Source organism: Taudactylus pleione, unplaced genomic scaffold (assembly GCF_031769625.1).
Source record: "Taudactylus pleione unplaced genomic scaffold, aTauple2 ptg000427l, whole genome shotgun sequence".
Classification (NCBI taxonomy): Eukaryota; Metazoa; Chordata; class Amphibia; order Anura; family Myobatrachidae; genus Taudactylus; species Taudactylus pleione.
In genome coordinates, this window is record NW_028284829.1 from 155,335 (window position 1) to 179,871 (window position 24,537).

General features: G+C 48.0%; 1 protein-coding gene across 1 annotated transcript in view; it reads left to right on the forward strand.

The window, feature by feature from the left end:
- The window catches only part of LOC148506097 (uncharacterized), a 205,770-nt gene that overhangs the window by 95,154 nt on the left and 86,079 nt on the right, over positions 1-24,537 (forward strand). The window contains 3 exon segments of the mRNA XM_088447270.1: positions 1,187-1,495; positions 1,989-2,303; positions 18,428-18,757. Of these exon segments, the coding sequence (XP_088303396.1) occupies positions 1,187-1,495; positions 1,989-2,303; positions 18,428-18,757 (954 nt within the window).

The following is a 24,537-nucleotide window of genomic DNA, read 5'->3' on the forward strand; positions in this document are numbered from 1 at the left end:
GGCGTTCCGGATATTAAGCCCATATTAGTTACATACTAGGTACCCACTGATTGGTACAGCATAGCATTGACCAAACTTATGTCTCTTGCACATGCTCCGTAAGCACTAAGATATTTCAGACAAAGAAATACAGTAATGACGTATCCTAGTATGTCTGGAGATAAACTCTATTTCAGAACTCCTTTGTGTAGAGTCTCAGATTACCCATAATGCTTAGCGTCTCTACACATCTTACAATGGTCTTTCTATTGGAATGTGGCTGTCTACTGATAACACCATGTAAACTATGAATGGCTCATTATACTTCTACTACTAGTAATGACAGGTACAAGCTAGGGCCCCTCAAATGATGTCTTATTTGACCCCAAAAGGTCATCTAACCATTCTATGCAAAGACTGCAACTATATGAATACAATCTCTTTTCAACCCTCAATGGGGCCTAGCAAGGGTATATGTGTTTACATCTTATATGCATATGTAGAAATGAACTATTTAATCCACTAATTACAAAGGGGCACTATTACTGTGGGCATAATGTGTATGGTGCTCTACTACTATGTGGTCATAATGTGTAAGGGGCACTATTACTGTGGGTATAATGTGTAAGGGGCCCTACTACTGTGGGTATAATGTGTGGATATAATGTGTATGGGGCATTACTATTGTGGGCATAATGGGTAATGGGCATTACTACTGTGGGCATAATGTGTAATGGGCATTACTACTGTGGGCATAATGTGTAATTGGCATTGCAACTGTGTGGCGTAAACTGTAAGGGGCATTACTACTGTGTAGCGTAACGTGTATAAGGGACACTACTATGTAGTGTAATGTGAATAGGGGGCACTATTGTATCTCCTAATTGTGAATTAGTGTGTGTATGTGTGTGTGTGTGTGTGTGTATATGTGTGTGTGTATGTATATATATATATATATATATATATATATATATAAATATATAGATAGTGTGGCTGCTCTACCACCCACTAGTAAGTGCATCCCTAGGCCTATGCCTCATGTGCCTGGTGGGAATTCCAGCACTAGCGATGATGCTACTGCGGGTTATGCAGAATTCAACGTAAGCAGAATTATGTCTTGTTGCAGGCAGATTTTTTTCACCATATATGACACATAAATCCCTTTCTCTATGGATTGTACGTTAACCTGTCAGTGATTCTTCCTCAGAACACAGAGAATATAGACTGACTGATGGACCTAATGGTTGCTCAGGGAATTTGGCAGCAAGGCATGGTAACACTTGGGGATATGTCTGTGAGACTAGCATGGATCTAACAGCAGCCAGCGTCCTGTGCAGAGAGGCTGGATGTGGAGTAGCCGTGCCCTCACTAATGACCCACGCCAGGACACACAACAAAATATGGGGAGAAGAAATAAAGTGTGTTGGTAATGAGTCCCAGTTACTCCAGTGCCTGAGAGTTCCTACAGCTGAGGAAAGCTGTGACAGCCAGAATATACTGACCATTCAATGCGAAGGTGTGTAATCCTTTTTATAACTTACTGTAAGGTCTATATAATATGTCATGTACACTACATTTACTGTTACTGTATTGATCTGGGTAGTATATGCTGTGTGTAAACTGGTTATTTGATTGCAATTGGTAATATATTAGTGCCTTATTGCATACAGACATAAAAAAGCAATGTAATGAAGCTGTTTACATTTAGATAATGAGATACAATTGAAAACAATATTACTGCATCTGTATTGTAATAGTGAGAATTGTCAGCATTGTAGAAGTGAGCACAGAGTGTAGCATAGACCTGTAACTCATGCACGTCTCTATTACATGTGTTTGCCAGGTTTTCATGCTGCTCCTGTTTAGCAGGTACATTCAGTGGCTACAGACTTGGGAACAATAGTGAGAATTGTCAGCATTGTAGAAGTGAGCACAGAGTGTAGCATAGAACTCATGCACGCCCCTATTCCATGTGTTTGCCATGTTTTCATGCCGCTCCTGTTTGGCAGGTACATTCAGTGGCTACAGACTTGAGAACAATAGTGAGCATTGCTCCGGCAGAGTGGAGCTGTTGTACCAGGGAGAGTGGAAGTCGCTGTGCAGCTCACACTGGGACTTACACGCTGCTAATGTGCTGTGCAGACAATTACACTGTGGCGTCGCTGCCTCAGTCCCAGCTGGAGGCTACTTTGGGTCAGCATATGAATTTTGGACAGACAGGTTCCATTGTGAAGGTACGGAGGACCACCTATGGGAATGTAACGCCTCTGCGCTCGGGAACAATAATTGCCGCAAATGGGACACTGCAGGCGTGATATGCACAGGTGAGTCTGGCTGTATTTGGGTCATGTGTACAGATGTGACCTCTTACACTGTTGCTGAAGTCGTAGCAAATATCCCTCCTGGTGCGCCAGGTCCCGGGTGACTCGCCTTCACCGAACGACTTTCTCTGTCAAAATGTGTCACTTATTTGCATAAATAAAACAACTGGCTGTGACAAAACGACTCTGCTAGATTGCATTGATCACTGTGATGTATGACATTTGTGTACATCTCAGTGTGAATGAATCTGTATTCAAAGTGCTACGATGCAGCGGCTGCAACTTTTTTCACACCAAGTTCTGATATGCTCCATCTGCGACTTGGTGTGTGTTTAAAACTAATTCCTGTGTGGTTAAAATCTCACCCCACCGCTTGCTCTAGCGTCAGGTTTCAGACTGTACACTTGAATTATACATTGTAACTCTATTAGAGGGTCAGTTACATGGTCTCCATTGTCTGTCCAAGCCACTGCGGGGGCTGGCCTCATCCCCTGTGGTAACTGACCACACTCCAAGGCATGGGCCCCACCACTGCATTCCCCCGGTAGGCCCTTCATGCTCCAGTCCAACACTGGGCGTCTGGCGCCTAATGGCTTATAATGCTAGGTGTCTGAGGACACATCTGTAAATACAACATATCAGTACATTGTGTGGGTAAAATTGAACTAGGTAGCAAATATGAGTCAGTTGCACTCAGAGTGGGAGTGAGGAGCTCATGATTCTTTTATGACTTTCCTCAGTTAAAAGTAACCAGCCAGTAATTCTGTTTGTACTTTGGACCTTTAAAAGCCTCCAAGTGAGACTATTTAGGAAGCAACGAGCTGAAACTAAATCACAGCTCTGTTTTCAGTAAACACTCTGCACACACTCTTCCAGCACATCGAGCTTATGATTGTGCTATTGAGCTAATTCCTGGATCAGGGCTCCCTAACGGACACCTATTGTCTCTCTCTCCCTTCCTGAAATCAAGGCTGTGGAAGAATATATTTTGGAAAACCTTGTGAAGGGATTTATAAGCCCCTCTAAATCTCCTGTTGGTGTTGTTTTTTTTCTACCTCAGGGTCCTTAGGGATCCACAGGGATACCTTGGGGTATAGGTCTTGGCTTCACAGCCATGGGCACCACAGAGTTAAAAGATGTCCTCCCAGGATGCACTGGGCCCCCTCCTATACCCCGCCCCCAGGCCAAGGCACCTCAGTTTCAGTAGGTGCCCGGTCGGGAGCCGGTCATCGCAGAGGGGGGCTGTGTATAACAGCCCCTGAAGATCATCTAGAGCGGTAGCATAGGACTGTCCAGCGGACGTCCATGCTACCGCTCCGACACCCCCGCCGGCGCCGACCACCGGTAGTGATCCGGGGAGCTCGGCGGGCTCTTGGGGGTTCCTGCTAGCGGAACCCCCGGGGGCCTTGGACTGTGGCCGGACCTACGGGGGGCAGCAGAACAGCGGGCATCTGCGGTAGGCGCCCGCTGAATCACAGTCCGGCGTCCCCAGGGCTGGACAGGCGGATGCCTGCGCTCTCCACTAGACCACCAGGAATACGGGGCTGGAGCGTTGCGGAACACGCTCCAGCAGGCGTTACTCCCGCCTCCTGTTCTGGGAGTTCCGGGGCCGATAGTAATGCAGTGCCCCCCGCAACAGGTCCTTAATCAAGCTGATCCAGGTTTGTCTGATTCTGGGGTGCGGAGCACTCAGCAGGATCAATCTAGACCTGCATATCCATCCGCTCAGGATGATGAAGATGACGTTTCGTCTGATGAGGGCGAAATTGTAGATTTTTCGGACAATGACAGTCCTCAAGTAGGGTCAGAGGCTAAGTCTAGTATTTACATTCCAGGCCTCATACGGGCAGTCTGTGCGGCCATGGTAATTACGGACGACAACTTACCGGCAGCGCCTACTCATGCTTATTTTAAAGAGGTTAAAGGAGCTGCAGCAGTATTCCCTCTATCTGGTCAGCTAGTTGATCACATGGAGGAGGCCTGGAAATCTCCAGGAAAAAGGTTTCAACCTCACAAGCGTCTGGCTCGTACATATCCCTTTGCGGAAGATTACTTCAATAAATGGGAGTCTCCTCCTCAGGTGGATTCTCACTTGATGCGCTTAGTAAAGAGCGCAACTTTGTCTATGCCGTCTATGTCTTCTCTGACTGATACTACAGACCGTAAGGTGGAGGTGTGCCTAAAGTCTATCTATTCCCTTGCTGGAGGAGCATCTAGACCAGCTATGGCTGTCTGCTGGGTGGCCCAGGCTATGGAAAGGTGGGCGGACGCTTCGGAAGCGTCATTTGCTTCTGAGGGTACCAGCGAACAGGTTGTGTTAGTGGGTAACCTTCGGGATTCCGCTACGTACATTAACGAAGCAGCTTTGAACTTGAGCCTGCTTCTAGGATTTCTGCGGTGGCTGTGGCCGCTCGACGCTCCTTGTGGTTACGTTCGTGGAGGGCAGACGCTGAATCCAAGAAAGGCTTGGAATGCTTACCCTACAATGGGCAGGTCCTGTTTGGACCAGCTTTGGACAAAATAGTGGACACGTTGGCGGCTGCGAAATCTGCATGTCTACCCTCAGCCCCGACTCCGTCTGGGTCTAAAAATCCGGCCTTTCGGCCCTATCGCCCTCTGGGAAAACCTAGGGTTCAGTCTTTTCCGAGACCTTCAAGTCCCAAAAAGACCGCTAGGACCAAGAAGCAAGTTTGGAGTACCAGACGTCCAGCTGCCAAGCCGGACGAAAAACCCTCAGCCTGACGGGTTGGGCCTCCCCTTGGGGGATCCCAAGGTGGGAGGCCGACTTCTGCAATACGCCCAGTGTTGGTTCAAAACCACCACAGACACTTGGGTAAGGGAGGTGGTATCTCAGGGATATGCCCTCTCCTTCCGCAGAAGGCCTCCTCATCAGTTCTTTGTAACAGCACGTCCTTCAGATCCAACGAAGGCTCTAGCGATCCAAGAGTCGGTGCGTTCTATGCTTCAGATGGGAGTAATAGAACCTGTTCCGTTATCCCTGAGAGGGACCGGATATTACTCCAACCTTTTTCTGGTTCAAAAACCAAATGGATCATACCGACCTATACTCAACCTCAAGTCCCTAAACAAGTTCTTAAGGGTCCCTCGGTTCCGAATGGAGACTCTGCGTTCTATTTTAGCTATGCAGCCTGGGGATTTTATGGTGTCCCTGGATATTCAGGATGCTTACCTGCATATCCCCATTGCCAGGGTTCATCAGCGTTACCTCAGATTTACAGTGTCGGACCTCCATTACCAGTTTCAGGCTCTACCGTTTGGCCTTTCCACGGCTCCTCGGGCGTTCACAAAAGTAATGGCGGTTATGGCGGCACACCTGCGGTTGCAGGGAGTTCGCCTGTTACCTTACTTGGACGACCTTCTGTTGTTGGCAGGGTCGCCACAAGTCCTTTGCAGCCATCTACAACTGACAATATCAGTATTGCAGGCTCATGGCTGGATAGTGAACTGGAAGAAGTCCTCTCTAATTCCTTCTCAGAGAATGGTCCATCTCGGGGCATTGTTGGACTCTCAGCAACAGAGGATCTTCTTGACGGAGGAAAAGATAGCCCTGTTGCAGTCCAAGATATGCAATGTTCTAAGCAGTCGCCGAGTGTCTCTTCTCTCAGCGATGAAGTTACTGGGTTCCATGGTGTCAACGTTCGACATGGTGGAGTATGCCCAGTTCCATTCCAGGCCTCTACAAATGTTGATCCTGTCCAGATGGGACAGAAATCCCCGTCGAATAAAGATGCAGATGATCAGGCTCACTTCGGAAGGGCGCCTGTCTTTGACGTGGTGGTTACAAAAGTCTCATCTCAGCAGGGGACGTTCGTTTTGGATTTCGGATTGGGTCCTTCTAACAACGGATGCCTGCCTTCAGGGCTGGGGCGCTGTGACAGGCCCACACGTCTTCCAGGGACAGTAGACGTCAGAGGAATCGGAACTGCCAATCAATATATTGGAAATTCGAGCAGTGTTCAGGGCGCTGCAGCATGCAAGACCATTCCTGCTGGGGAAACCTGTGCAGGTTCAGTCAGACAACGCCACCACGGTGGCTTACCTAAATCGTCAGGGAGGAACTGGAAGCCAAGCGGCTCTAAGGGAGGTGTCCCGCATTCTGACTTGGGCAGAAGACAATCTTCCGGCCATTTCGGCCATCTTCATTCCGGGTGTACTCAACTGGGAGGCAGACTTCCTCAGCCGCCACGATGTACACCCGGGGGAATGATCTCTTCATCAGGAGGTGTTCCAGCTCCTGGTGGACAAGTGGGGTCTTCCCGAAATAGACCTCATGGCCTCCAGACACAACCGCAAGCTGTGGGCGTACGGATCCCGAACAAGAGACACAGGAGCTCTCCTGGTGGACGCTCTATCGGCACGATGGAACTTCCAATTCGCGTACCTGTTTCCTCCATTCTCCCTGCTGCCTCGAGTAATTTGAAAGTTCAGGCAGGAAGGAGGCAAGATCCTGCTGGTGGCCCCTGCGTGGCCCAGAAGGAGTTGGTACTCGGATCTCCAGTGTCTATCCATCGACACTCCTTGGCTGTTACCTCAGAGGCCGGACCTATTGTCTCAGGGTCCTTGTCTCTACCCGGACCTGAGTCGGCTATCTTTGACGGCGTGGCTCTTGAGGCTTCCCTCTTGAGGTCCAAGGGTTTCTCTAGAGCGGTGGTCAATACCATGTTACATGCTCGTAAGCCAGCTTCAGCTAGAATTTACTACAGGGTGTGGCATACCTATTTTGAGTGGTGTCGCCCTAAAGCGTACGATCCTCACGAGTTTAGAATATCGAGAGTGTTGGCTTTCCTTCAGGCAGGCTTGGATTTAGGTCTACGCCTTGCTTCACTGAAGGTGCATGTTTCTGCCCTGTCGGTTTTGTTTCAACAAAGGATTGCCACACGGCCTGATATCCGTACCTTTATGCAGGGTGTCCTTCGCATCCAGCCTCCCTATGTCCATCCGGTAGCTCCATGGGATCTGGCTGTGGTCCTGAAGGCGCTACAGGATCCTCCATTTGAACCTCTGGGTTCTGTGGATCTGAAATGGCTTACGGCAAAAACAGTGTTCCTTTTGGCTATTGCTTTAGCCAGAAGGGTGTCGGATTTGGGGGCTCTTTCGTGTCGCACCCCTTTTCTAATTTTTCATTCGGATAGGGCAGTACTTCGTACCCGTCCCGAATTCCTTCCTAAAGTGGTGTCGAGTTTCTACATTAACGAGGAAATTGTGGTCCCAGCTTTTAATTCATTTGATCTCACAGCTGGTGAGGCTTCTTTGGATGTAGTACGGGCTCTGCGGATTTACGTGGACCGTACCAGTTCTTTGAGAAAATCGGACTCTTTGTTTGTCCTATATGGATTTCATAAGGGGGTTGGCCTGCCAATTAACAGACTTTGGCATGCTGGATCTACATGGCGATCTCTGAGGCATACACTCACGAGGGACTCCCAGTGCCACCCTCTGTGAAAGCTCATTCTACAAGATCTGTGGGACCTTCGTGGGCAGCTCGACGTGGTGCCTCAGCTCTTCAGCTTTGTAAGGTGGCCACGTGGTCCTCTGTCCATACTTTCGTCAAGCATTACGCCTTTGACACATTTGCTTCTCAGGATGCTTCCTTCGGGTGGCGGATTCTCCTCTCGGCACAGGAGCGTCCCCTCCCTTGAAGGATACTGCTTTGGGACATCCCAAAGGTATCCTTGTGGATCCCTAAGGACTCTGAGGTAGAAAACAGATATGGTAAGAACTTACCTTTGTTATCTCCGTTTCTACGAAGTCCTTAGGGTCCACAGGGCGCCCGCCCTGACGCACTGTGCTTCCGTAGGGTGTTATTCTGGTCACCAGTTTCTGTCTCTCTTTTCTATGAGAATGTGAATCTTGTGTGTTCCAGACTTTCTTCTTCCTTTTTCCTCTCTCCCGGCCTATGGCTTGATACTAAAACTGAGGTGCCTTGGCCTGGGGGCGGGGTATAGGAGGGTGCCCAATGCATCCTGGGAGGACATCTTTTAACTCTGTGGTGCCCATGGCTGTGGAGCCAAGACCTATACCCCAAGGTATCCTTGTGGACCCTAAGGACTTCGTAGAAATGGAGATAACAAAGGTAAGTTCTTACCATATCTCCTGTTTTTTCTTTGTCCCCAAATAAGATTGGAGACTTCGGCCCTGCATATATTATAGAAGTCTTAGGGGTATATTTACTAAAGTGCGGGTTTTTAGAAGTGGACTTGTTGCCTATGGCAACTAATCAGATTCTACCTATCATTTATCTAGCACTTACTGATTGGTTGCTATGGGCAACAACTACACTTCTAAAAACCTGCACTTTAGTGAATATACCCCTTAATCAGATAACTGCGAAAAACCAGTATCCTTTGTCTCTAATTTCAGAACTGTTTAACCAGTAAAAACTCCAGTTAAAATCGACCTTTCAGGGCCATAGAATCTTAGCTGAATTAAGAAAGGGGACGACTGGAAAATCGTGTTCAACACACATACTGGGCATTGTGAATATTTAGTAATGTGGTTGGGGCTCAGTAATGCCCCTGTGTTTTTTTTTTCTTTCTATTAACTTTCTATGCACTACTGAGATCAAGTCCAGGCGGTAGCTATGTACTAGTGATCAGTGTGGTTCAGGGAAAGGCTACTGTTATTGGTGAAACCTCTTACAGCATTGTTCTGCATAGGGGTTATCAGCTGTGGAGAGTGAGGTACATAACTGACAAGAAGGAGTAGACTAGACAGAAAGATCTACACTGTAGGGGCACTAAACTCTAATGGAGTAGACCGAAAGAGCTACATTGTAGGGGCACTAAACTCTAATGGAGTAGACCGAAAGAGCTACACTGTAGGGGCACTAAACTCTAATGGAGTAGACAGAGCTATACTGTATGGGCACTAAACTCTAATGGAGTAGACCGAAAGAGCTTCACTGTAGGGGCACTAAACTCTAATGGAGTAGACCGAAAGAGCTACACTGTAGGGGCACTAAACTCTAATGGAGTAGACAGAAAGATCTACACTGTAAGGGCACTAAACTCTAATGGAGTAGACAGAGCTACACTGTAGGGGCACTAAACTCTAATGGACTAGACAGATCTACACTGTATGGGCACTAAACTCTAATGGACTAGACAGATCTACACTGTATGGGCACTAAACTCTAATGGACTAGACAGATCTACACTGTATGGGCACTAAACTCTAATGGACTAGAAAGATCTACACTGTAGGTGCACTAAACTCTAATGGAGTAGACCGAGCTACACTGTATGGGCACTAAACTCTAATGGAGTAGAAAGATCTACACTGTAGGTGCACTAAACTCTAATGGAGTAGACCGAGCTACACTGTATGGGCACTAAACTCTAATGGAGTAGACAGAAAGGTCTACACTGTAAGGGCACTAAACTCTAATGGACTAGACAGATCTACACTGTATGGGCACTAAACTCTAATGGACTAGACAGATCTACACTGTATGGGCACTAAACTCTAATGGACTAGACAGATCTACACTGTATGGGCACTAAACTCTAATGGAGCAGACAGATCTACACTGTATGGGCACTAAACTCTAATGGACTAGAAAGATCTACACTGTATGGGCACTAAACTCTAATGGAGTAGACAGAAAGATCTACACTGTAGGGGCACTAAACTCTAATGGAGTAGACAGAAAGATCTACACTGTAAGGGCACTAAACTCTAATGGACTAGACAGATCTACACTGTATGGGCACTAAACTCTAATGGAGTAGACAGATCTACACTGTATGGGCACTAAACTCTAATGGAGTAGACAGATCTACACTGTATGGGCACTAAACTCTAATGGAGTAGACAGATCTACACTGTATGGGCACTAAACTCTAATGGAGTAGACAGAGCTACACTGTATGGGCACTAAACTCTAATGGAGTAGACAGATCTACACTGTAGGGGCACTAAACTCTAATGGACTAGAAAGATCTACACTGTATGGGCACTAAACTCTAATGGAGTAGACAGAAAGATCTACACTGTAAGGGCACTAAACTCTAATGGAGTAGACAGCTACACTGTTGGGACACTAAACTCTAATGGAGTAGACAGCTACACTGTTGGGGCACTAAACTCTAATGGAGTAGACAGAAAGATCTACACTGTAGGGGCACTAAACTCTAATGGAGTAGACAGAAAGATCTACACTATAGGCAGTTCCAGATTAAGGTCCACATGGGCCTGGAGCTGACCTTTATGAAGGGCCTATTATGTGCTGCCGCAGGAGGTGTGACCAGCATGGCGGGGGTGTGACTACTGATGTGTGGGTGTGGTCTATAAAGGGGGTTTGGTCTGTGCCATGGCTTAGCACCATGGACATCTATCTTCAACCACCTCAATATCTTTACCCTCTTTGCTTATATGAAGCAAACACCACCTGTTATATTATTGACCACTGAATATGTGCAAAAAACCCCATAAACTATGGATTATTAACAAAATGCAACAATTTTTATTATAAAATGCTTTAATTCTATTTTGTTATGGTTATGAACATTGGCGGACTGGGGTATGTGGGAACCACCAGGATAATTGTAGTGGCCCACGTTGGCACAATGTTTATGGGAAATGGACACAGTGACGGATTAAGACCACATGGGGCGCCCGGCATCCATTCACCAGTGGTGACCGCAACACCGCTATTTTTCCCACTGGCATGACACTTTTGCCCACTGGTGAGGACGGCACCCGGCAGGCTGTTTTAGTGGGTTGCCACCAAAAGGGGCAGAGCGCATTCTGGCCCTGATTCAGAGCCGGACGCTCTGACCGAGCGCTCGCTCTGAATCAGGGCGTCTTTTTTTTTTTTTAATGGAGCAGCCTCCTAGCCGCTCGCATTGCTGTGGGTTGCCACCCACAGCTAATGCGAGCGGCCAGGATGATGGACTATCGGGCTTGTGACGACACCCTTGTGGTAGGGTCTCGTGGCCGCAAGCCCCAGAGAGCTTTCGGCTCTAACAGAGCCGAAAGCTCTCCCACTGACATCACTTGTGATGTCAGTGGGGCCGCCCCCAGATGGTAGGTGTTCTCATGGGAACGCCTCCGTCTGGGCAGCCACCCCCCCGGCCCGCCCACCAAAGGGGGCGTGCAGTCACTCAACATCGACAGCACACCCCCTTTGGTGCGAGACCCGGAGCAACGGATTGCCCGTCGCTATCCGGGTCTCGCGCGTGCGCACGACGGAGCCGGCTTCGTCGTGCGCATGCGCTCTGGGCCACCATCGACCTGGTAGCGAGCGCTCAGCGCTTGCGACCGGGTCTAAATCAGGCCCTCTGCCCCTTTGAAATCGGGTAGGTCTGTGTCACAGAGCGTCGCACCACAAGTGAACTGTAAACAAATAATATGAATGGGACCCTGCAGTGAAGGGGCGTCATGCAGGGTTCAGTGTGGATATTTAGCATGGTAAATATTATGTTGCATACAACCTAAGTAGCCCCAAATTTTGCACCAGGACACTGTAAACCCTTAACAGAAGTGTGTATATATATTTATGTGGCCTTTAAGCCACTGAAAGCACCCCAACGTTGTCCCATAGTTGATGAGGGTGCAGGATGCATTTGAATATATATATAATGTGTGTGTATGCGTGTGTATGTATGTGTGTGTGTGTGTGTATATATATATATATATATATATATATATATATATATATATTATATATATATATATTCTCCAATAATGATCCGGCACTCACTTGTGTATCAGATGAAATGCTTGTTCAGGTGCCCTTTTACAGGGAACGGTGTCCCTACCATATAGACACGAAAGAGGCGGCACTCAGAGAGCTTGCAGAAAAGGTGAAGTAGTGCTGTGCTTTATTTATTCATTCATCTCATCAACGTTTCGGGGCCACATGCCCCTTCATCAGGATGTCATAGATAAATAACATTAACAAAAAACACACTTATATATCTCACCCCACCGGACGTGTTAATTTTCTCCCAGCCTCTGCGCCACACCAGGTCCCAGAACTCGCTCAGCACACACGTGAGTAATCTCAGCGTGCGGCTGACGGCCACGGGACCCCGCCAGGCGCACAGGATGACAAAACATGCATAGTGCTGGGACTGAAGCCATGGCAATGCTATACAACCATAGTGAAAGTACAGACATAAGTAAACAGAACAAAACAAAAAACATCAGCAAAGTTTTATGTGTACATAAATCATATGTATCTGAAATATAAAAAGTGAATACTACATATAGTGCTAGTATAAGGATACACTGCCGGCCTATGAGTATCAAGTCTAAGTGAATAAAATATAGTAAATTACTGAAACAAGAAAATGCTCAAATATCCTGCAATAGCCAGGCTTCCCAAAACCCAAACAATACATGTAACAAAAGTCTAATATGCCTAATAGTGTAAGTGAAAAAAAAACTAATCTAAATGGTGTCAATAGCTATCATATACTAGAAATTGAAAATAGATGTATATATACAAAATAAATATTTGAATATAAAATGTCAAATCTTATATAAACATTATCTCAAATAGTGAACACTTAAGGGGCCTATCCATTAGCAGTTCTTTCTGTAAGATGAAAGACAAAAGATTTATCTTTTGAAAATTCCTGGGGCTTCTGTGACAGATATCTGTCATGTACATGACAGATTTTTGCAAACGACTAACGATATTACATGACATAATTCTGGGAGTGGATTTTTTTTCTGTGTCTATTAATTATCATTAAAAATATCGTTCATCGTTCGTCGTTTACCGCTTATAAACTGACAGATATTTCTAATATCTGTCAGCGATAAGCGATAATTGACCAACATGTTGGAGAGACAAAAGACCAAATTTGTCGGTCGCAGGAGTGCGCATTTTGATCATTCAGAGCCTATCCATTAGCAGATAAATTAAACGACTGAACGATAAATCGTTCACCATTCAAATTTACCTGCTAATGGATAGGCCCCTTTAGTCACATCATAATTACTGGATGTGACCAACAGTTTCAATATAACAGAATGAGACTATATGGATAAAACAAAAAACATGACTAATAGTAGCATAACTGATCATAGATGTACCTGAATAGGTACTAAATGTATTATCAAAACATGAAGCAAAACCTTATTGCTTGATAACAAACCGCATAAATACTGATTTCAATGTCTGACTCAATGTACCACTCGGTTGTTATACCCATAAATGCTGGTTTGTGCCAAAGAGTCTAAAAAAATTATAAATACACATATTGAGGGGGATAAAAAACTAAGGGCCTGATTCAGACCCACTCGCGAGCGGCTGTCCGCTCGCAAGTGGGTCGATGTTCTGGACTGAGCATGCGCACGACCGAGGGAGCTCCGTCGTGCGCATGCGCCAGACGCGACGAGCGAAGGAAAGTCCTTCGCTCGTTGTGTCTGATCAAAGGGGGCATGCTGTCGATGTTGATTGACAGCACGCCCTCTTTGGTAGGCGTGCCGGGGCGTGCCTCCCTGACGGGGGCGTTCCCACGGGAACGCCTCCCGTCAGAAGCAGGCCCACTGACATCACTAGTGATGTCAGTGGGAGTGATTTTGGCTCTGATAGAGCCAAAATCACTCCGGAGCTTGCGGTTGAAAACCTCAACCGCAGGCTCCGGCTCGCAGATTTGATGGTCGCGATGGTCACGACCATCGCGGCCATCAAAATGCACGCTCGTATAGCCTGTGGGTGGTGACCCACAGCTATACGAGCGTCCAGGAGGACGCTCCATTTTCATGGAGGCCGGCCCTCATTCAGAGCGTGCGCTCTGCTCAGAGCGTACGGCTCTGAATGAGGGCCTAAGAACTCAACCATATGTGGTATGGCACATAGACGGTTATCTTAATAAATGTCGTCATCCAGCCAACATATGCTTAAATCACCTGTGCTATACACTACAAATATCACACAACTAATGTATGCTGGTAAATTACTGACAATGAAAAACTATTAGCAAACTACAGTTAAATCAAGACAAACATACAGTGATACACACCTACAAATAAAACTATAGATAACAACTCAGACCTAGGGATTCATTTAGACCACAAGGAGCAAGAGTGTCCAAACGGAAAATCCAAGATGTTTCAAGCTGCAACAACTTTTTGGACCTATTTCCTCCTCTTATGGAATCTGGAACATAATCAATGATCTTATAGCGTACAGTGGCAATGCTGTTTCAATAGGGCAAAATGCCTAGCGACCGGTTGGTCGCTGCCACCTGAAGAGAGTGCAGCTCTGATGGCAGCCCGATGCTGCGCCATTCTCTTCTTAAACTGGCGTTCTGTTTTGCCCACGTAGAATACCCCAGTTTAAGGAGAGAATGCACTCAGGTGGCAGCGACAGGTGCAGGGTCCATATGTATAGTAATAATGCACACTCACCCCCTTCTTCCAGAGAAGATTCCAGGACTTGCACTCCACCACAAAAAAAAAATGATTTTATCCAATATAAAGGTTACATAATACAAGCCTCTGTATTTGCCTGTATTATGTAACCTTTATATTGGATATAACCTATTTTTTTGTGGTGGAGTGCAAGTCCTGCAATCTTCTCTGGAAGAAGGGGGTGAGTGTGCATATATTATATAAATATATATATATAAATAATGTGTGTATATATGTGAATATATTTATGAATTTATATTTGTATGTAAAGTATGGCTATATGTGTATATATTAAAAATATAGAGAGACCATTTATGATTTTCTTAGATAGATATATATAAGATAAGTCGTGAAGTGAATAACGGACTGCAGATATATATATATCTATCTGCAGTCCGTTATTCACGACTTATCTTATCGCACAGCAGGCAGCAGTCAGGCTGGCAGCCAGCAGGACTGACTCCTCACCTCAGGAGTCAGTATTAGTCACCATGCAGGGCCGCCTTCACGGAGCTGCCTCAGGCTGCTGCCTCACTTCCTTCAGGGTGCGCTGTGCGGAGGTGATGGCAGGGCGGCACCTTTGTGACATCACGATGTCACACTGTGCAGTAGAGGCGCCGCGTGATTGCATATGCAATAAGGGAGGGCTAGTGAAGCCTATCACTGTGCCGCCATGTCTCTAATGCATGCCGACGGTGAAAGTCTTTGATCCACCTGATGACGCGTGCAGGAGGGGGGTGCTGGTCGCATCTGTTGGCGGCGGGGCCTCGGATGGCCGCGGCGCAGGCTGCTGTAGCAGGAAATATTGTTTTCCTGTCCATAGCAGGAGCACAGCTGTTGGTGGGCCTATTTTGATTGGGGGCCTGGAGCTGTAGCTCCATCAGCCCCATTATTAATCCGGCCCTGACTATAGGGGCACTAAACTAATGGAGTAGACAGGAAGATCTACACTGTAAGGGCACTAAACTCTAATGGACTAGACAGATCTACACTGTATGGGCACTAAACTCTAATGGAGTAGGCAGATCTCCAATGTAGGGGCACTAAACTCTAATGGAGTAGACAGATCTACACTGTAAAGGCACTAAACTCTAATGGAGTAGACAGAGCTACACTGTATGGGCACTATACTCTTATGGACTAAACAGAGCTACACTGTAGGGGCACTAAACTCTTATGGAGTAGACAGAAAGATCTACACTGTAGGGGCACTATACTCTTATGGAGTAGACAGAAAGATCTACACTGTAGGGGCACTAAACTCTAATGGACTAGACAGATCTACACTGTAAGGGCACTAAATTCTAATGGAGTAGACAGATCTACACTGTAAGGTCACTAAATTCTAATGGAGTAGACAGATCTACAATGTAGGGGCACTAAACTCTAATGGAGTAGACAGATCTACACTGTAAGGGCACTAAACTCTAAGGGAGTAGACAGAGCTACACTGTAAGGGCACTAAACTCTAAGGGAGTAGACAGAGCTACACTGTATGGGCACTATACTCTTATGGACTAAACAGAGCTACACTGTAGGGGCACTAAACTCTAATGGAGTAGACAGAAAGATCTACACTGTAGGGGCACTAAACTCTAATGGACTAGACAGATCTACACTGTAAAGGCACTAAACTCTAATGGAGTAGACAGAGCTACACGGTAGGGGCACTAAACTCTAATGGAGTAGACAGAAAGAGCTACACTGTATGGGCACTAAACTCTAATGGACTAGACAGATCTACACTGTAGGGGCACTAAAGTCTAATGGAGTAGACAGATCTACACTGTAAGGGCACTAAACTCTAATGGAGTAGACAGAAAGAGCTACACTGTATGGGCACTATACTCTAATGGACTAGACAGAGCTACACTGTAGGGGCACTAAACTCTAATGGAGTAGACAGATCTACACTGTAGGGGCACTAAACTCTAATGGACTAGACAGATCTACACTGTAGGGGCACTAAACTCTAATGGAGTAGACAGATCTACACTGTAGGGGCACTAAAGTCTAATGGAGTAGACAGATCTACACTGTAAGGGCACTAAACTCTAATGGAGTAGACAGAGCTACACTGTGTGGGCACTAAACTCTAATGGAGTAGACAGAGCTACACTGTAGGGGCACTAAACTCTAATGGAGTAGATAGAGCTACACTGTAGGGGCACTAAACTCTAATGGAGTAGACAGATCTACAATGTAGGGGCACTAAACTCTAATGGAGTAGACAAAGAGCTACACTGTATGGGCACTATACTCTTATGGACTAAACAGAGCTACGCTGTAGGGGCACTAAACTCTAATGGACTAGACAGAGCTACACTGTATGGGCACTAAAGTCTAACGGAGTAGACAGAGCTACACTGTAAGGGCACTAAACTCTAATGGAGTAGACAGATCTACACTGTAGGGGCACTAAAGTCTAATGGAGTAGACAGAGCTATACTGTGTAAGGGCACTAAACTCTAATGGAGTAGACAGAGCTACACTGTAGGGGCACTAAACTCTAATGGAGCAGAGGGAAATGGAGTAGACAGAAGAACAGTTAAAGGTAAAGCAACAGTGTTATGGTAATGAGATCAGCTACATGAAGTCACTGCTCATCTCTATGGTAACTAACAATCAGTATTATAAAGGTGACTATGGTGGTCTCTCTACTCATCCTCATTCTGCTACTTTCCAAACCAGCCTCTCCTCAGGCATTGTCACGTAACGCCGTCTCTCTTTATTGCACTAGCTCGGGGCAACGTGTAGGTCCCATCAGGGGCTGAACTATGGGGTGCAATGGAGGCGCCTGCTGTCGGGCTCCAGCTCCAGAGGGACACCTCATCCATTGCCCACAACATATACACCCCACTTAGGGCTGTAACTATGAACCCAGAGTGTACTGTCACGGCCGCCCAATACATGGCACCCCTTCCCGGCACCTGAGAAGCCACTATACACCAGTGGAGAGCTCCATGTCAGACCATTAACTGCTGCCTTTGTCAATCTATAGCAGAGATGGGGAACCTCCTGCCCGCGGGCCGTATAAGTTCCGTCAAAATCATTTGGTCAGGCCCTCTGAGCTTTTTTCTGCTAGCATCATCTGGCTAGCAGGGTGCCTAGACTGCCACGATGCAGCCATAATCTATGCAGCAATGCCGCCTGGAGCATCCTTAGAACACTTCAGATGGTCACACCGCTGCCCTTACAGCTCCCTGAGCATCCTGAGGATGCACAGGGAATTGCTGTAATCACCAGCTATTGTTGCCCCGTCCTTGTGTGATGTCACACAGAGGGGGCGTGGTCTGCACCAGCCCTGCAAATAATGTTATATATATCAAAATGGGAAAAAAAGGTTCCCCACCCCTGTTCTATAGCCTGTCTGCATGCGAATTGCTACATTACAGTGTCAGCAGCTGTGACAGGAAGGGGGGGGGGGGGCTTGGGCACCATATAATAACTTGTCTCCGGGTGTCTGGGATGAACTTACGCCACTGGGTCCCATGATGACAGACCTTTGTATTGTTGTGACATTTTGCCCCCATAATGAGCCATGTAACTTGGTAGACATCCTAATAAATTGCTAAATACGTAGTTTACTGCAGGAAGACGCATCTCAGTGAAGTGGATTGTGCCAGCTCAGCCGATCTCTACCCGCGATGCTCTAAGGATTTCATTAGAAAGACATTTATATTAATGTGCCTATGTATATGCCCATGTGACATAATCCGTGTGTTACATCCCCACAGGAACAGAGGAGACCATGCATCTGGTGGATGGAGGCAGCCATTGTGCAGGAAGGCTAGAGGTCCTCACCAATAGTACATGGAGCAGAGTGGTAGCTGAGCATTGGGACAAAGCAGAGGCACAAGCTGTCTGCAGAGCATTGCATTGTGGAGATGTGGTTGATGCATTTATTATTGGATCGTCACCACCGATCAATGGTCATGTGACCTCCAAGGGATCTTTGAGATATTTGTTCCGGCTAAACGAGACCCAACCAAACCACTCATCTACTGACCCGCCCCCTACGGCGGCATATCCCATTGGGGGAATGGATGTCGGAGCAATCTGCTCAGGTATAGTAGCTTATAGTATATTAAAGGGCTATTTGCATCTATACACATACTATTATAGACAAGTATGTGTTATAATATTGTCTTTTGTAATAGGAGCACATTTGATGGTGGGCAGCCTCTCCAGACCTTCCTTAGTCTGCCCCTGGTAGCTGAATGATAGGACCAAATAATTCCAATCCTACACTAAACCCCCAGGGGCGCCGAGAGGGGGGAGCGAGTACTAATTGCCCGTTCTTGTTGGATGGGCCCAGTGGGGACCCAGGTTTGACGCCACCCCCACCTCCCTCTTAACCTCTGCCTGTGGGGTGGAGCGATCACACTGATCACCCTTCCTCCTGGATTTGCCTCACTGGTGTATAGCGCCACTTCAGTGTGCTGCAAATAGTATTCGTGGCCTCATCTCCTGTGAACAGGCCACGCCTCCATCAGTACCCAGGCCCGTGGCGGCTCTTGGCGTAACTGTAAACCCCAATATATTCAAAATATTAATGGTGTTTATTGAAATAAGGAAAGTGATGTGCATGAGGACCATTCAGACCTAGACACTAATCACAATGTGAAAATATCATTTTGTTTTGCAATCAGAGACTGAAAATAAGTTGCATCCAGACGTATAGCATAGAGGTCCCATTACCAGTACAAAGTCGCCCATGGAGAGGCATGCTGCGTGCAGGAGCGCACTGACCTGCAGAAATCTCTGTGTCCTCATATAAGTGTCACAGATCTTGTCTGGATAATGATTCCACTGCCAGATGGGCAAAAGTATAAACCAGTCTAACATAAAGATCAATGCTAACGCAACTTAGATAGCTTCATCAGTGGCATTTCTACCTCAGGGTTCTTAGGGATCCACAGGGATACCTTGGGGGGTATAGGGCTTGGCTCCAGCCATGGGCACCACAGAGTTAAAGATGTCCCTCCCAGGATGCATCGGGCCCCCTCCTATACCCCGCCCCCAGGCCAAGGCACCTCAGTTTCAGTAGGTGCCCAGCCGGGAGCTGGGTCATCGCAGAGGGGGGCTGTGTATAACAGCCCCTGAAGATCTTCAAGAGCGGTAGCATAGGACTGTCCAGCGGACAACCCCGCCGACCACCGGTAGCGATCTGGGGAGCTCGGCGGGCTCTTGGGGGTTCCAGCTAGCGGAACCCCCGGGGGCCTTTGACTGTGGCCGGACCTACGGGGGGCTACATAAGGTAAGCAGCGGGCGTCTGCGGTAGGCGCCCGCTGACTCACAGTCCGGCGTCCCCAGTGCTGGGGGCTCCCTGGGGACGGCAGTATAGTGGAGCCAGGCGAGTGCCTGCGCTCTCCACTAGGCCACCAGGGATACGGGGCTGGAGCGTTGCGGAACACGCTCCCACATCCCGGGGGGTTAATGGCCTGGCAGGGGAGGATGCCTTCCCTGTGGCGCACAGGAGGCTCCTCCCCATCACTGCTCTCCGGCGCTTTGTGGTTTTGGCGGGCTGAGGCAGTGATCCTCCCCAGGCCCGCCTCCCTTCATCCTCCGGCGGCCATTTTATGAACGAGACGCTGTGGTGCAGGGTGCGGAGCCTGGGTGCCCCTTACATACCTCTCCTCCCAGTATAAGGTCAGCATATGTAGCGCTATCACTGCCAGGCTGTAGGTCTGTGTAAGTGATAGTGCACTTAGTGCAGGGTTTCTACATTGTATGTGACTTTATGCTAGCGCTGTGTGCCTGATCTTTCTCCTGTCAGCCATTTTACTATCCCTATTTCTTCCTCCTGACCAGCCCTCTCAGTGCCAGTACTGTCAGGGTAGGAATTTACCTCACAGTTTAAGATTTATATCTGTGAGAGGAGAGTCACATACCACTATGTCCAGTGAGGACTCTGTTAGAGGAAGCACCTCTCCTATTTTCCTGCTCCAGATGTAAAGCAGGTGTGGGGGAGGGGGCGGAACTTCAGGATGGGTTATGTGCTGCATGTTTGGCCATCCCTGGTACCTCTTCTGTACCCAGCACCTCTCAGGAATCACCTTGGGCTTGTTTTGCACAAGCCCTGACTGTTCTTGTAAATAGGCTTGCAGCCCCTCCTATGTTCCCACAATTGGGGTTTGCACAGCAGGCGGTAGTCCCGCCTCCTATTCTGGGTGTTCCGGGGCCGATAGTAATGCAGTGCCCCCCGCAACATGTCCTTAATCAGGCTGACCCAGGTTTGTCTGATTCTGGGGTGCGGGGCTCTCAGCAGGATCAATCTAGACCTGCTAAAAGACCGTTATTGTCATATCCATCCGCTCAGGATGATGAGGATGACGGGTCATCTGATTAGGGCGAGATTCTAGTTTTGTAGGACACTGACACTCCTCAAGCAGGGGCTAAGTCTAGTATTTACATTCCAGGCCTCATACGGGCAGTCCGTGCGGCCATGGTAATTACTGACGACAACTTACCGGCAGCGCCTACTCAGCTAGTTGATCACATGGAGGAGGCCTGGAAATCTCCAGGAAAAAGATTTCAACCTTACAAGCGTCTGGCTCGTACATATCCCTTTGCGGAAGATTACTTCACTAAATGGGAGTCTCCTCCTCAGGTGGATTCTCACGTGACACGCTTAGTAAAGAGCGCAACTTTGCCTATGCCGTCTATGTCTTCTCTGACGGATACTACAGACCGTAAAGTGGAGGTGTGCCTAAAGTCTATCTATTCCCTTGCTGGAGGAGCATCTAGACCAGCTATGGCTGTCTGCTGGGTGGCCCAGGCTATGGAAAGGTGGGCGGACGCTTTGGAAGCGTCATTTGCTTCTGAGGGTACCAGCGAACAGGTTGTGTTAGTAATAGAACCTGTTACGTTATCCCCGAGAGGGACCGGATATTACTGCAACCTTTTTCTGGTTCAAAAGCCAAATGGATCATACCGACTTATAACCTCAAGTCCCTGAACAAGTTTTTAAGGGTTCCTCGGTTCCGAATGGAGACTCTGCGTTCTATTGTTTTAGCTATGCAGCCTGGGGATTTTATGGTGTCCCTGGATATTCAGGATGCTTACCTGCATATCCCCATTGCCAGGGTTCATCAGCGTTACCTCAGATTTACAGTGTCAGACCTCCATTACCAGTTTCAGGCTCTACCGTTTGGACTTTCCACGGCTCCTCTTGTGTTCACAAAAGTAATGGCTGTCATGGCGGCACATCTGCGGTTGCAGGGAGTTCGCCTGTTACCTTACTTGGACGACCTTCTGTTGTTGGCAGGGTCACCACAAGTCCTTTGCAGCCATCTACAACTGACAATATCAGTATTGCAGGCTCATGGCTGGATAGTGAACTGGAAGAAGTCCTCTCTAATTCCTTCTCAGAGAATGGTCCATCTCGGGGCATTGTTGGACTCTCAGCAACAGAGGATCTTCTTGACGGAGGAAAAGATAGCCCTGTTGAGGCCAAGATACGCAATGTTCTAAGCAGTCGCCGAGTGTCACTTCTCTCAGCGATGAAGTTACTGGGGTCCATGGTGTCAACGTTCAACATGGTGGAGTATGCCCAGTTCCATTCCAGGCCTCTACAAATGTTGATCCTGTCCAGATGGGACAGAAATCCCCGTCGAATAAAGACACAGATGATCAGGCTACTCCGGAAGTGCGCCTGTCTTTGACGTGGTGGTTACAAAAGTTTCATCTCAGCAGATGCCTGCCTTCGGGGCTGGGGCGCTGTGACAGGCCCACACGTCTTCCAGGGCAGGTGGACGTCAGAGGAATCGGACCTGCCAATCAATATATTGGAAATTCGAGCAGTGTTCAGGGCACTGCAGCATGCAAGACTGTTCCTGCTGGGGAAACCTGTGCAGGTTCAGTCAGACAACGCCACCACGGTGGCTTACCTAAATCGTCAGGGAGGAACTCGAAGTCAAGCGGCTCTAAGGGAGGTGTCCCGCATTCTGACTTGGGCAGAAGGCAATCTTCCGGCCATTTCGGCCATCTTCATTCCAGGTGTGCTCAACTGGGAGGTGGACTTCCTCAGCCGCCACAATGTACACCTGGGGGAATGGTCTCTTCACCAGGAGGTGTTCCAACTCCTGGTGGACAAGTGGGGTCTTCCCGAAGTAGACCTCATGACCTCCAGACAGAACCGCAAGCTGTGGGCGTACGGATCCCGAACAAGAGACGCAGGAGCTCTCCTGGTGGACGCTCTGTCGGCACGATGGAACTTCCAATTCGCGTACCTGTTTCCTCCATTCTCCCTGCTGCCTCGAGTAATTTGAAAGTTCAGGCAGGAAGGAGGCAAGATCCTGCTGGTGGCCCCTGCGTGGCCCAGAAGGAGTTGGTACTCGGATCTCCAGTGTCTATCCATCGACACTCCTTGGCTGTTACCTCAGAGGCCGGACCTATTGTCTCAGGGTCCTTGTGTCTACCTGGACCTGTGTCGCCTATCTTTGACGGCGTGGCTCTTGAGACTTCCCTCTTGAGGTCCAAGGGTTTCTCTAGAGCAGTGGTCAATACCATGTTACATGCTCATAAGCCGGCTTCAGCTAGAATTTACCACAGGGTGTGTCATACCTATTTTGAGTGGTGTCGCCCTAAAGCGTACGATCCTCACGAGTTTAGAATATCGAGAGTGTTGGCTTTCCTTCAGGCAGGCTTGGATTTAGGTCTACGCCTTGCTTCACAGAAGGTGCATGTTTCTGCCCTGTCGGTTTTGTTTCAACGAAGGATTTCTACGCGGCCTGATCTCCGTACCTTTATGCAGGGTGTCCTTCGCATCCAGCCTCCCTATGTCCATCCGGTAGCTCCATGGGATCTGGCTGTGGTCCTGAAGGCGCTACAGGATCCTCCATTTGAACCTTTGGGTTCGGTGGATCTGAAATGGCTTACGGCAAAAACAGTGTTCCTTTTGGCTATTGCTTCAGCCAAAAGGGTGTCGGATTTGGGGGCTCTTTCGTGTCGTCCCCCTTTTCTAATTTTACATTCGGATAGGGCGGTACTTCGTAAAGTGGTGTCTAGTTTCCACATTAACGAGGAAATTGTGGTCCCAGCCTTTAATTCATCTGATCTCTCAGCTGGTGAGGCTTCTTTGGATGTGGTACGGGCTCTGCGGATTTACGTGGACTGTACCAGTTCTTTGAGAAAATCGGACTCTTTGTTTGTCCTATATGGATTTCACAAGAGGGGCTGGCCTGCCAATAAACAGACTTTGGCACGCTGGATCTGTATGGCGATCTCTGAGGCATACACTCATGAGGGACTTCCAGTGCCACCCTCTGTGAAAGCTCATTCTACAAGATCTGTGGGACCTTGGTGGGCAGCTCGATGTGGCGCCTCAGCTCTTCAGCTTTGTAAGGCGGCCACGTGGTCCTCTGTCCATACTTTCGTCAAGCATTACGCCTTTGACACATTTGCTTCTCAGGATGCTTCCTTCGGGCGGCGGATTCTCCTCTCGGCACAGGAGCGTCCCCTCCCTTGAAGGATACTGCTTTGGGACATCCCCAAGGTATCCCTGTGGATCCCTAAGGACCCTGAGGTAGAAAACAGGAGATATGGTAAGAACTTGCCTTTGTAATCTCCGTTTCTACGAAGTCCTTAGGGTCCACAGGGCGCCCGCCCTGTGCTTCCGTAGGGTGTTGTTCTGGTCACCAGTTTCTGTCTCCCTTTTCTATGAGAATGTGAATCTTGTGTGTTCCAGACTTTCTTCTTCCTTTTTCCTCTCTCCCGGCCTATGGCTTGATACTAAAACTGAGGTGCCTTGGCCTGGGGGCGGGGTATAGGATGGGGCCCGGTGCATCCTGGGAGGGACATCTTTAACTCTGTGGTGCCCATGGCTGGAGCCAAGCCCTATACC